A 14,641-nucleotide genomic window follows, 5' to 3' on the forward strand; every position below is an offset into this window, starting at 1 on the left:
TAGTTTCATATTCTATATATTCGAAATTAAAAAATGACTACCTGCTTATATTACTTACTATTAAAAATATCAAATGCATGAACCAGAAGTAAAATCACTAATAGCACCTTAACTACAGTGCTTTCAAAAAAGATATCTAAAAAAACAATTTAACTCACGCATTAAGAGATTCAATTGAATAGAAACACCACAATTTATCAATTAAATGTTATGAGACTTTAATATATTCAATAGATTACCTCAAATAATCTATCAAAATTATAAAATTCATTCTTTTCACTACATGAAACAATAAAATAATCGATGAAATGTCTCAAATAATTATTATTGATACATTAAATGATATCACACTAAACGGGCAGACATGTTCATTATATTTATGGTTGTAATAAGGATTTTTTTTAAAACAGAGCATACATTTTTTAAAAAGTCTCTTGGTTTTAAAATAAAAAAAAATGGGATTAAATTTCAATTTATTAAATAATTATTTCAAAGACATAGCTAACAGTTCAGAACATTTGAAACATAGTGTGTGAAATGTTACAAAGATAACTTTAAAATGTTTTATAAATGATGCTTTGTTTACTATTCTTAAATTTTTTAAATTCTTAATATTTTTTGCTTAATTTAATATAATTATCAACAATTTTCAATGAATAATAGAAATCCATGTGGTGTGAAAATGTTTCAATAATCAAACTTAAAAAAGGTTTTTAATTACACTAGAATTCAATTATCTGGAATAAATAGAGATCATGCTAATACAGATATATAGAATTCAGACAAAATTAAGAAATCACATAAAAAAAAGTCAAACAAAAAAAATGAAACTTTAATTCAAAAAATTCAATTTAACAAACTGAAAGCAAAAGAAATTGTTTACATATAAGTAAAAATCATAACTTCTATCTTAAGTTTCATTATATATATATATATATTACTTATTGTATATATATTACTTAAAATTACTTATTAACTGCATACTATATAAGTACTCTATTTTAGATGTAACAAAATAATTTCATTAGCAGAAGGGGGAATACACAGATCCACTATTATTTTCTGAATTTTGACATTTTCAGTTCTTTCTCTCTCCCCCCCCCTTCTTTCTTTTCTTCTTTTTTTTCCCCTTCTATTTTTCTCCTGAAGTCGATCGGGATAGTTGGAGATTCATACAATAGGCTACAGATGATTGGGGTTCTACCATAGTATTCTGTATGAAAACAATATTTTCATTTTAAATTCATTAATATTTTTGTCATTAATAATTCCAGCAAAAGATTAAATTATTCTGGATTTTCTGTTTAACAGTAACTTAATCCCCACCAGAGATTTTTTTTAAAATTTTGCTGCCAAATTTTGGCATTCAAAAAATAAATCAGACAGTAAAAAAGAAATTTGGAAAAAAAAATTTATTCAGATACATAGGATGTATATTTCTACTCTGAAAAAGCCATTTAATATTTTAATAAAGGTATGCATTTAAGAGGGGTTTTTATCTTTCGACAAAATAAAGAAACAAAACAAAAAATTAATATTTCAATGAATGACATCAGAATATGGATGGAATAATTCTTGTTTCAATATGGCTTCATTATAGGAAATGATGTAAATTTTATTGAATCTAAATCTGCACAATTTCAAAATTTGGACAGTTAATCAAAATCTTCTGTACCAATAGTTTATTAATAATAAAAGCAGAGAAAAATCAGCTTAGTTGTAAAGAAAATGCTTTAAAATTTTATAAAAAAAAACATAAGTGAATATTTTTAGTTTCTATACTTTAATAACTTTTAGGTGCTTTTAGTTTTCAGCATATATACATGAAAAAATCTTACCATGAAAGGAGCACAGAAGAATATGAAATTGGTAAATATATATGAGAAGAAAGAGTAACGAATCCATTTTATTTCCTCATTTCTTGTATCAGATACCCTTCCAGCAAATGGTATTTCCCAAGCATACAGTTTCAAGATCTGTGGAAATATTAATAATTAAAATAATTAGTGTTTGCTGATTAGAAATATGCATTATATGGAACAAATTCAAAAATACTTACTTTTATGCCATTTAAAATTTCATTCATTAATTTTAACCGATAATCCTTCACGTTCATCTGTTTGTCCTATAAATGAAAATAATTTATTTCACTCATAACTCAACTGCATACAAGAGATAATACAAGCAAACTTCTAAAATTTACATGCAATACAAAATGACTAAAAACTAAAAATAAGCATAGCATTACAATATCCTTAAAATTAACTGAATATGATTATCACAGGAAACCTTTCTGGAAAACATTAGATGCTGAATTTTTATTTATTAATAATCTTTTTAAGAAGACAATTAAGCACTATAATACATTTGTAATAAAACATATGGAAAACTTGGATCTAAAAAAAATCTACCCTGAGGTTTCATAAAGTTTTTTTTCCCCCTATTATTTTCCATCATTAATTAAGAATCAATTTTTTGTTATTGATTCTTTGGTAATGAACTTATAAAAAAATAAGAGTAATCTCAGTCTTTTCATACTACTCCAATAATAACTCAACTCTTTAAGTTTCCAGACTGTATATTAATATTTCAATAGAACATTCTAAATAAGCAAAACATTGCTTATTTACAAAATGCTTTCAGATGTTGTAAAGTTTGAACTAACAACTCTTAATCCCAGCCAGATCTAGTATTTCCAAAGAATATTTGGATAACTAATTTCTAAATTAATTACTGAATACTGCAGCACAATGAGAAACGCCATTAAATATCAAAATATTCATGAAAGTATAGGAAGATGTTGTACTGTTTCAATTTCCTAGCAAATTACAACAAATTGGTTTGAAAATTGACACTATTTTAATTCATAGAGAACATAAATGAACATCAATGAGGTAAAATTCTTCATATTAATATGGCATATTATAATTAATATTATACCTGCTTTGCTAAATACTAGCGTATATCAATATTTTTTTGAAAAATATGAATAGATGGAAAACAACAATTTTTCATCAAATCTTGTTTCTTATACTCAGTTAAAAAAGAAAAATTGGTAAAAAAAATAATTAAATAATATAAAAGAGGAAATAAATATCTAAAAGCAATTCAAATATAATTTATTTAGTCCTCTTTTAATCATGAAAATGAATAAAATAAAGTCTCTTAAAAGATTAAAAGCTCATCAAAATGCAAAATGTAAGCCCAAGAAATTCATTAACAAAAGTATTGGCAATTTGACGTCACATAAAATAATAGTACTGCAAAATATCTCTTAATTACTCACTTGAATTCATTGAAAATATATATTTCCTATGCAATTAAACAATTACAATGAATACCAGATAGATGACTTTTTGCATTTTGAATTATATTAATTCAGTAACAATTGATATCTAATTAAAATGAAAGAAAATTATCCTTAGAAAAATGCTTGTTCAGAAAGTTTATTCTATGCCCTCCATAGCAAATATTGGAGGAAAAATTTTTAAATGTATTCAAGGATACTTTAATTTTCTCTGAGATTTATTTACTTCATTTAAATATTTACAGGAAAAGAAATAAAGTAGAAAGTAAATTAATATTAACCCATTTATGAAAAAAAAAAAACAGATTCAAAAATAAAAAAAATATAAGAGACAGTCAATACACGAGTGTCGATTTTTTTTTTTTTTTCGTATCAACAAAAAATGTGAAAAAAAGGTGACGTTTACACTTTATATATGCATTTTTTCATGTGCACATGCAATAAAAAAAAAAATTTCGAATGTGAAAACTCTATAGCACGGGTTTCTTCTTTTCCTTTTTATTCTATTGCAGCATTGACCATACTTAGAAATTATACTCCATTTTCAAATTTAAACTGAAATTCTCGTGATGATCAAATGTTTCAGTCTATATTTGTAACAGATATTTGAACTATCATGATATATCATTTGGCTGTTGAAAATATAAAAATGACAAGTTTTAATAATAATTCAAAAATATATCGTAGTGAAGAAGTTAATGGCCTAAAGAAAATTTATTTTAACTCCTGATAGTACAAAAAGGTAGTTTGAAATCCTTTACATAAGTGTGCACTAAGTAATGATATATTAAGAAACACTAATTCTTAATGGTTATAAGATAAATACTAAGAAATGCTATTTTACTTTTTTCAGGACAAAATTTATTATTGATTCAGATATGCAAGTTATCAAACACATCAGTACTAAAATTTTGCAACTATTCCAAGAAAAACAGACAAAAATAATCAGAAATTGAAGTTTAAATAGTTCTATTTGCACTTTCTTAAACAGATGTTTAAAAATTATAATAACGAATAATAATTCACAATGAAGAATACTAAAAAATATGTGCAAATAGTTTGAAAATAAGTTTTTCACATTCATATTAAGGCAAGAATTTAAATAACATGAGGCTATATTAAGATGACAAAATTCATCATTTATTCAAGAAAACACTGCAATACAATCATATAGGAACAAAATATTACTTACATTAAATTTCCAACCAACTCTTGATACGTAATAGCTGAATGGAAACAGAATACAAATAACTGCAACACCAGCTAAAGTAGATACCCCAATGTACTGCCACATTATATAAATAATAAGAGTTATTTTAAATGGCACTGTAAACAAGGCACTGAATTGTTCGGTAAACCATTGAATCCTCTTTACATCTACAGTTAATAAGCTCATCAATGCACCGCTATCATAATCTTTCCGAGCAGAATTTGCCATAGATAAATTCTGAAAGAAAATTTTAAAAATTTACAAAACTGAAGAATAGTTTATTTTTATTTGATTCATTTTTTAAATGAAGTCCTTTTTAAAAAAATGTAAACTTTTCAAAATGATTTCAGATTTCTCAATTCTAAAAAAAATCTAAACTAGCATATTTTTTTAATAAATAATTAAAGAAAATCAGAAAAAAAATTCATATTTAAATATAAAAGTTATGAATTTAAAGACTTAAATTAGCAAAAATAAATAGTTAAAAAATATTATATAAAATGTTAATCTAAAAATCATAAATATAACAAATGTTGAATTAAAACTAATAAAGATTTTTTAAAAAGATTATATAGGATCACTGCATTACCTTTTTATAATGCACTCTCTTTTAATAAAATAAAACTTGTTTTTGTTTTTTATATTATTGTTAATGTTGTATGAAAGAATGTAAAATATTATATTATTGATATTAGAATGAAAAATTATAAAATTATTTATAGAGAACAATTTTTCTGAAAGTTCTAAATAATGCAATAATATAGAAAAGGTTCATTTTTATATTCAAGTTCATTTTCTCTCAAAGGCAAATGCAGATTGAGAAATCAAACCAGGTATAGTAATTACTTCTTGTATACTTTTTTTTTAATTGAAGTTTCATTATACACATATTTTAGTGAAAAAATAAGCATTAACAGACGTAATGCATTCTCTTTTTTACATAAAATCAGTCTCATTCTTTTTTTTAAGCATCAACAATCCATATTAATTCATAGGATTAGGTTGATACTCAGTTTTGCTGAATCAAGTACAAATTAATTCTGATAATTTTCTATTCCAAGGAGCAGATTTCCAACTAGGCAAACTAAATAGTTGTCTACAGTAGCTGGGCTAGGAGGGAGTTGCAATATAAATTTAAAAACTGTGCTTTACTAGTTAGCAAATAAATATGTAAAAACTAAGCATTTTATAAATGATAAAATATTAGGAAATTATTAAATTTTTATCAAGCATACAGGTCTAGCCATCTTGGGGGGGGGGGGGGGGGTGCGGAGGATGCTATGCACTGATGTGGTTGGAAATGGGTGGAAGTATACGATGCTAACAAATATATTACAGTCTATTGCAAGTATGCAACACATTATAAACCTAAATAGATTTACGGTCATTAACCTCACCTATTATGCAAGATTGCATATAGAATTTTGAAAATTCATACTATAAAATGTTTAACATTATTAGATTGATTGTGTCCATGGCAAGGAAATATCTCTCTGTGTGTCAAAAAAGAAAATTAACCGAAAAGAAAAAAAAAATAGAAGAAAAGTTAAATTTCAAGAAGTCACCAGTAGATATATTTTCTTGTCTACAAAGTAATTCTGGCAAGGAAATTGCTTTGACTTCAGAAGTTACAATTCAAGCTTCAATTGGAGAAGAAATTTCAGCACAAACTACACAATCTTGAAATAAAAATGTAGACAATGTGAAATTCGTTTAAGAATTCTTATTTATACAAATATGACTGAATCAGAAAATAAGGATGAAAATGATAATAACATATATGAACAGGTGAATATAAGTGATCCAGGTTTATAGCCAAGTATTATACCTGAAAAGTTTAGAATGTTGTATAAATCGGATCTCTACAACACAAAAAAAGTTTTGGAAGAATGCTGTAGGTAGAAATTTTCCACAGTGTACTATTTTAAGAAAAAGGTCAAATGGTGATAACCAGCTTCGTAGCTGATTAATGTATTCAAAAACACAAAATTTGGTATTTTCTTTTAATTGTATACTACTTTCCAAAAGAAGAGGAAATGAACAATCTACAAGATTTATAGGATGCTATAATAACTGGAGATCGATGTCAAATGTAATTTAGGATGATGAATGTTCTATTTCTCATTTTAATTTGTTTATAGCTTGTAAAGAATTACAAAATGGACTAAATTTAAGTTCTATTATTGATAAAATAAATTTCTATAAATAAAGAAACGAAACAACTTAAATTATTATTTCAAAGAATTGTAAATGATTTATTTTTAGCATGTAATAAACTTCCACTTCGTGGAAACCTTGAAATAATAGAAGCCCCTAATTATATAATTTTTTTAATATAATCAATTTATTATGTAAATATGACTGTGTTAATTGAATACATAAACAGAATAAAAATTAGAAAAATAGAACTGTGCGCAAAGATCACGGGAACAAATTATTTCTGTGTTAGGAAATGAAGTATTTAACAAAATCAAAGACAATATAAAAGCAGCCATGTAATACAGCATCCAAATGGATTATACTCCTGATATTTTCCATAAGGAACAAACTTTAGTCATTATTAAATATGCAAATTTTGAAGAAAAAGATTAATTATAAATGAGTCACTTATAAGGAGGCTTACTGAAGTAGCTGATGTGACTGGAGAAGAACCAGTAAAAGATTAAGTGAGCTTGATTTAGATATTATGAATTGTAGAGGACATGCATATGAAAACGGCAGCAGCATGAATGGAAAATATAAAGGTGTACAATGTAAAATAATTGCTCTAAAACCTCCCACAATTTATGTGCCTTTTCTATCACATTCTTTTAATTTATTAATTTGTGATGCTGCTTCCATAATTTATTCCATTAATTTGCTGCTTCCATAATTTATTCCATTAATTTGCTGCTTCCATTAATTTGTGATGCTGCTATATCATAAATTTTTTTTGGATATTGCAACTTTTATATTGCTCATTTTTTGGTATTTATAAAAAGATAGGAAATTCTTCAAAAACATTACTCATAAACTATTATGCGATACTCGTTGGGAAACCAAACAGATTCGATTAAAACAGCATATACACAGTTTGAACAGCATTGTAATGCCTAGAAGAATTTATTGATAATACAGTGGTATTCAAAGCTAAGAGTAGGCTGGATACTGCTGAAAACCAAAAATGCCACTTATTTTATGTCTAATAGTATGGTTTATAATACTGTTTGAATTTAACACTATCAATAGACTATTTCAAATAGAAGCAATTGTTCTTGATTGATTTAATTTAGTTAATAATATTAAAACTAAAATCCAAAATATAAGAATAAAATTTAACACATTTTTAGACAAAGCAAAAGTAATAGCAAATAGTTTGAATATTTCAAGCATTTTCCTGAGGAAGAATTTGAAAAAGAAAATATTAATTCCAAAAAAGCAGAAGTTATAAAAACCCAGTAGTGGAATTTAGAGATTATTTCTTAAAACTGTAATTAATACTGTTATTATACAGATAGAAGGTAGGAGTTAAAAGTATTTCAAATTAATTAATGTGTTTCTAAATTAATTGTTTCAACCAATAATTTAGAAAAAAATCAATTAGAAAAATGTCCCAATAACTTTGTAAAATTTTATACCAAAGATGTAGATGAAGATCTAAACTAGGAAATTGGTTTGCCACAGGATTCGATTTTGGTAAGAAAAAAGAAAAAAAAGATGTAAATAATGCACATTACATACTCCAATACATACTAAATAATAATTATGATGAATTATTTCTAAGTCTATTAACTGTGTTAAAACTCTTCTCTACATTACCAATTACTACAGAGAAGAGAGTGCCGAGCACTCTCTCAGCAAATTAAAAATTAATAAAGAATTGTTTTTGGTCAAGCATATATGCAGAATGCTTATATCTACTTGCTATATTAAGCATAGAAAAAGAAATGGAAAAATATTGTAATTTTTCTGATGTAATTAATAGCATAAACAAAATCACACATTAAATAAAAATATGAACACGCATTCGTAATATACGTTCATGTTTGTAATTTTTTTTTTTTTACTTTACAAAGCATTTAGGGCCCCAAATGGTTTTTTTGCACCCAGGCACCTTTAGAGAAGGTGCCAGGCACCAGAGAAGGCTGACTCTGCGAGTATATTTAGTCAAATTTCTATATATTTTAATATATTTATTTGGTTATTAGAATTGTAAAAAAACTAGGCATCTGCTTCAATAACATTGTGTGCATACATAAATGCTGGATAGTATGGAGATGTAATAAATTTTTAAAAACATATTTACAATCTTAATATAACCTAAAATAAAGCATCAATATAATATTAAAAAATGTGAAATTAAACAGACCATTTCATTTAAAAAGGAGTCTCGTAATGCACATTGCTTAGAGCCACAACATATCCAAAGCCACCAATGATTGTACCCAATACTTCAGGCTTATAATACAGCCATTAGCTGATTCTTTTCTGTCAGAATGAAACTGGCTATTCTGTAAATATTGATTCTCTCACATCTAATTCTAATAGGAATATTATTCCAAATTAGGATTTTGTTTTTTCAGAAGACTTATGGATGAGTAGGCATCAGTGGCTTTGGTTTTAACTGATGGGTGGATAAATGGAGGAATTGATGTCCTTTGCTGATAAAATTAGCATAAGAGAAGGTAAAGATTCTCCAATGGCATGTACACCAATTTATGGTATAAATAGCAATAATAGCCAGGAAATATATACATAGTTATAAAAAAAATAATGCACGCTTGTAACATCATCAAGTGGAGACAACAAACTAGGCTATAATAACCTAATATTTTGCATCAGTTTGATATATATTCACCTGATTGAATGTGAATTAATTCATGGTTACCATAATAGTCAATCAACATTAATCAAAGCCAAGTGTAGCTGGGTGTGTGTGTTTAAGCCAAGGAAAGATTCTTTCTTGTCTTTTTCTTATTTATTTTTACACACACACACATATAACAACACACATGGACGATGATCACACATATACAAGGAAACACATAATATTTACATTTAAAATAGATATTGCCGCTAACAAAGAGAGAACGAATGACTCTTTTTGCCGCTAACAAAAGAGCGAGCAGTGCCTGCTTGCACCAGTTTCACACCAACTCTCAGGGACAAGTGTTTACAAAAAAGCTTAAGTGCGCCTCCCCCACATTCCAAACACACATATGATTTAGTGCATACTGCACCATCTAAGTTCAGTATTAATCCTTACTGTATGAATAAATATACAAAGAATAAAAAATACAAATTAAATAAAAGCAAAATATTATAATAAAATCACATAAACACCAAGGCATTAACCAAAGCCAAAAACTGATATTGAATACATGATTATCTTATAGTCTATATTAATTTTAAATACCTGATATGAAATAGCAGATTGATATGATATTATTCAACCATAAAATGTTACTATAATACATAAAAAATTACTTACTTTTCTAAAAAGTGCTCCCATTAGAGAAGATTGGAACTGAATACCTGAAATAATCATTAAATGGACTGCATTGTTTAATAATAATTTTCCAATAAAATCAGTAAAAAAAATCAAAACTGCATAAAGATATCCTCTCCAAGTATATTGGTCTCCAGTTGTAAAATCAATAATCCGGCTAAAAAGAATAAAACAATAGAGTTTTTAAGCATTCTAGACAATTTTGTACATCCAAATTTTCTTTGAATGTTTATGCAAACATGTTACTTTAAGTGCATTTATTGCCATCTAAAAATGATGGTTCATTTGAATTCTAATAGCATTAAACTAGTCTCAGAAAATTTGTGGAAAAATTTGAATCATATTATTAGAAACAGTTGACTAACAAATTTATAAAAAGATATTAATTATTTAGCATTTAAAAAAAATCAGTATATTTCTTTGATAGAAGCAGTAGATACTTTGGTAGAATTATCAATTTAAATGGGAAGAAAATATTTAATATTTTGAGAAATATGCGATAGACTCAAATTAACCATTTAAAGAAGAAATGATTTTTTATGCCATAAGTACATATATTATGTCAAATTAATTAACTTCAGCTATGTTTTTAAGCAGTTACGGATGAGTTTTTTTCTTATCATAATTTAACCAGGGGAGAACACGATGTAAAAAATTGTGTTCGGGATGAGATTTAGTATAATGATAGTATACATTTAGAATGTTCATTCTTGAAAATATTAAAGCGCAATAGCCAGCCACTTTTGAGAAAATAGCCCTCAAACTTTTAACATAGCTTATATACTAATAAAGTGTCACTGTTGCCGAAACCTGAATAGTAAAGTGGGTAAAACACTGGCATAGCATTCACAAGATCTGAGTTCAGTACTGGAAAAGTCTTTTTTCTTTTTAAATCATTTCAAATTAATTTAATAATTTACCAAAAGTTTTAATACATTTTTTTTTATTTTTCACGCAAAATTAAATATTTATTCTCTTACTTCTTGGATTATAATTTAATTTTTAGAAGAAAATTATAAATATGACTGCATTATTTTTAAATATTTAGAAAAAACTTAAATTAAATTAAAATTTAAAGATGGTTTAAATTAATATATTCATTTTTGTATAGAAAAATAAATGTATTTTCCTTAATACATAAATTATAACTTAAATTTTAAAAGAAAAATAATTCTGTTCATTCATGCAGTTCTTAAATAATAATTATAATTAAACTTTTTAAGTGTTAAAAAATTATAAATATAATTTTAACTTTAAAAAATATTTTAAATAACTATTTTTATCTTAAAATCACTAAAAGTCTTACATTTTTGGATTTTAATAATGATAAATTATTTGTTATAACTCAAAGCTGTATTTATATCAGTAATTAAAAAAAACAGCTGAAATTAATAAAATTATATAATCAAACATTCTCAATATTAATAGAAAGCAGGTGTTCAATTATGAAATGTGAAAGCAGGTGATCACAATTTTTAGAAACATTATATGATATGCTTTGTACATTACCCTATTTTCTGAAGAAAACAAATATTTTTTTAAGGTAAAGGAAATTTGTATAATTGAATTAATTTTGAAGGTAAATCATCTTTTAAGTTTTTGTTTGTAAATATTTTTCCTGCTTAAAATTAAAACTATGATTCAAATATTAGGTGAATGAACATTTATTTTGAGAGAGATTTATTTTTTTCTGATAAAGGAGTTACATATTAATTAAAACTAACCATAACTTTATTTAAATAATTTTTAAAAAGAAAAATGTGTTCATATCTTTAATTTTTTAAATTAAATATATAATTCAGGTAGTAAAAAAGTTTATTTATTTTTCCAAACAAGAATGAGTAACACATGAATTGTAACCATCTTTAAATTGCTAATTTAATTTAAGTAATTCTGAATATTTAAAAAACACATTCATAGTTATAATTATTTTTCTTCTAAAAATTAAATTATAATCCAAGAAGAGGAGAAATAAATATTTATTTTTGCATGAAAACATTAATTAAAACAGTTTGTAACTGTAAACTTAATTTGAAGTAATTTAAAAAAACAAATGGAAAAAAAAAGCAAAAAAATACTAGCACAGGACTGAATTTGTGTTTCGGAATGCTATGCCAGTGCTTTATCCACTAAAATATTCAGGTTTCGGCAATGGCGACACTTCATTAATATATAAACTATGTTGAAAGTTTGAGGGCCATTTTCTTGAAATTAGCTGCCTATTGTGCTTTAATATTTTCAAGAATGAACATTCTAAGTGTATACTACCATTATACTAAATCTTAACCCAAACTCAATTTTCAACCCCCTGCCTTCCCTATGTAAGTATAAAACAAAATCATAAAAATAAACAACTGTACTGTTTTACCTAAAAATATAAACAATTTAGGAAACACATTGTTCCATAGGCAAAATATAAATCAAATAAAACATTTATACCAAAATTGATTGAGATGTCAAAAATATTACAGAAATATCTCTTGAAAATTAAATGATTTCAAGTTTTATAAAAAAAAATTTAGTTATGAAAGTATTAACTACATTTCTGCAGAAATATGTCATGGTTAGTTTTCTTTGGGGGGTGGCGTGAAGAAGAACTTACATAATGAAATATATGTTTAAAACAAATGGAAAAGTGAACATAATATCTGATTTTTTTTATTATTGTCTCTCATGATTTTATAACTAAAAGAAAACAATGGTGAATTAAGGAATTTAAAACAGAAATCTTAATGTTTGATTATATATTAATCTACATATATGTATTATTTTTTCTAACAAATGTATAAAAATATTTAAACTTTTTTCTATTTGATACATTTTTATTTTTTGCTATTACCCATCTAAAAATAAAAATATATAACATTTATACAAAAAAAATATCCACAAAAAAAATTACAAGTAAAAAAACAGTTTTAATGAATTACAATAAATATAAATATAAATATTTACTCTAAGAGAAGTGGTGGTATTAGTAGCATAATGACAAACAAAATTTCTATAAGTACTGCTCCCACAATCCATGGCCAAAATGCTTTTAATAATGCCCAAAGAAGATTTATATTTTCATGTTTTCCTGGTAATCTGGAAAATGAAGTAACAAAAAAATTAAATTTAATAGAAATATGGAAAAATATTACCTCAATATACATTTTTAAACTTTAATTGAAAATTAATTATGTATTCACATTCAGAAAAGTTTCAAAAAAGTTTTTTTTTTTTTTTTAAATCCTGAAATATGTTCCTTTCATGACTAAATAAGATAATATATTAACACATTTGAAGTTTGACATGTTTTAATTTTACTAGTGTTTCTGTAATTAAAGTATATTTCAATCATTTAAATTTCAAGCTTTAAGGACAATATTTTGTAAATGTTTTTCATATAAATTTTATAAATATGGAATCTACAAAAAAACACTCCAAAAGATTCATTATCCTAAAAAAATGTATAAAGATGCTTCTGCTTTTACTTTCTCAATTATTTTTAAAAAAAAATCAGCATAATCTAAGAAATATGTCATTTTTTGAATACAAATAATAACAAATTAATTATGCTTTCCTTTAATTGTAACGTATCTGAGAATTTGCTTTAAACCAAAGATGACATATTCTTCAAAGTCAAAGAAGGAAATGAAAAACTTCAGAAGGAGATTAAGAATATAAAGAAAATGTTCATTAACTAAAGTAATAAAGGTATGTATATATATATATATATATATATATATATATATAATGTTCATTAACTAAAGTAATAAAGGTATATATATATATATATATATATATATATATATATATATTGTTTTTTCTGCATGATCTAGAAAAACTATAGAAAGTATAAGAGAAAAATAATTCGAATATTTCTTCCAAAAATGAGAATTTATTCTATTTGAGTGCAAAGAAATTTTCATATATTTAACATGTATCAAATAATAGTTTTTTGCTACATAATAATTTTACTTTCCCTTATAAGAATAATATTTAGTTATTCAGATTCAATTTTATTAGCACAGCTATTATTACCAAACACAAAATATATTTCTCATAATCCAAAATGTGAATTTATACAACTCTCAGAAAATACAAAAACATTTTTCTCTTCCTATTATAGACTAATTTCATTGAATTCCTCAGAAATTAATAATTTTCATGCACCCCTCCCCCTTCAAGACTTTAAAATAAGAATATTGGTTTCAGGATCAAAAGGCTGCAAATTAAGAACCCAATCCCACTTAAAAACTTGCATATTAGCATGATGACCATTAATAATGTTTTGAATCAGATGTCCTCAAATTGGGACTGCAATTTTAAATTAGATGAGAGCTAGTTTTGATGACCTCATCATCTAAAAATAACAGCACTACTTGACCTTTCCTAAAATAATACAATTAAAAATGAGATATTTGGTAATAACTTTGTACTTTATCATGAATAGTGGCCTTATAGTATTTTTTTTTCTTAATTACTCAATTTCAAGCCATTCTTAAAGAAAACAGTTGAGACTATTTGTATTTTCCCTTTTTTCTTTAGAACAGTATTTCTTTAGGTTTAAATGAAGTCAATCTAAGCTAACAGTTAAAACACTGGGAAGTGGCTTTAGTATAAATACCACACTAGTTCACTTTTGAACATTCTT

The 14,641-nt window shown here is 25.1% G+C and overlaps 1 protein-coding gene across 3 annotated transcripts in view; it reads right to left on the bottom strand.

Moving 5' to 3' along the window:
• The window catches only part of LOC129975980 (multidrug resistance-associated protein 1-like), a 63,880-nt gene that overhangs the window by 31,988 nt on the left and 17,251 nt on the right, over positions 1 to 14,641 (bottom strand). For 2 of the 3 annotated variants that reach the window (XM_056089295.1, XM_056089296.1), the window contains exons 8-12: positions 12,958 to 13,089; positions 9,988 to 10,162; positions 4,500 to 4,754; positions 2,060 to 2,125; positions 1,839 to 1,976 (exon numbers count right to left, since the gene is read on the bottom strand). In XM_056089295.1, coding sequence (XP_055945270.1) covers positions 1,839 to 1,976; positions 2,060 to 2,125; positions 4,500 to 4,754; positions 9,988 to 10,162; positions 12,958 to 13,089 — 766 coding nt within the window. Of the gene's footprint in view, positions 1 to 1,838; positions 1,977 to 2,059; positions 2,126 to 4,499; positions 4,755 to 9,987; positions 10,163 to 12,957; positions 13,090 to 14,641 lie in introns of those variants that run through there. The other variant, XM_056089297.1, reaches the window with a different exon arrangement.

The sequence above is a fragment of the Argiope bruennichi genome, chromosome 7 (assembly GCF_947563725.1).
Source record: "Argiope bruennichi chromosome 7, qqArgBrue1.1, whole genome shotgun sequence".
Classification (NCBI taxonomy): Eukaryota; Metazoa; Arthropoda; class Arachnida; order Araneae; family Araneidae; genus Argiope; species Argiope bruennichi.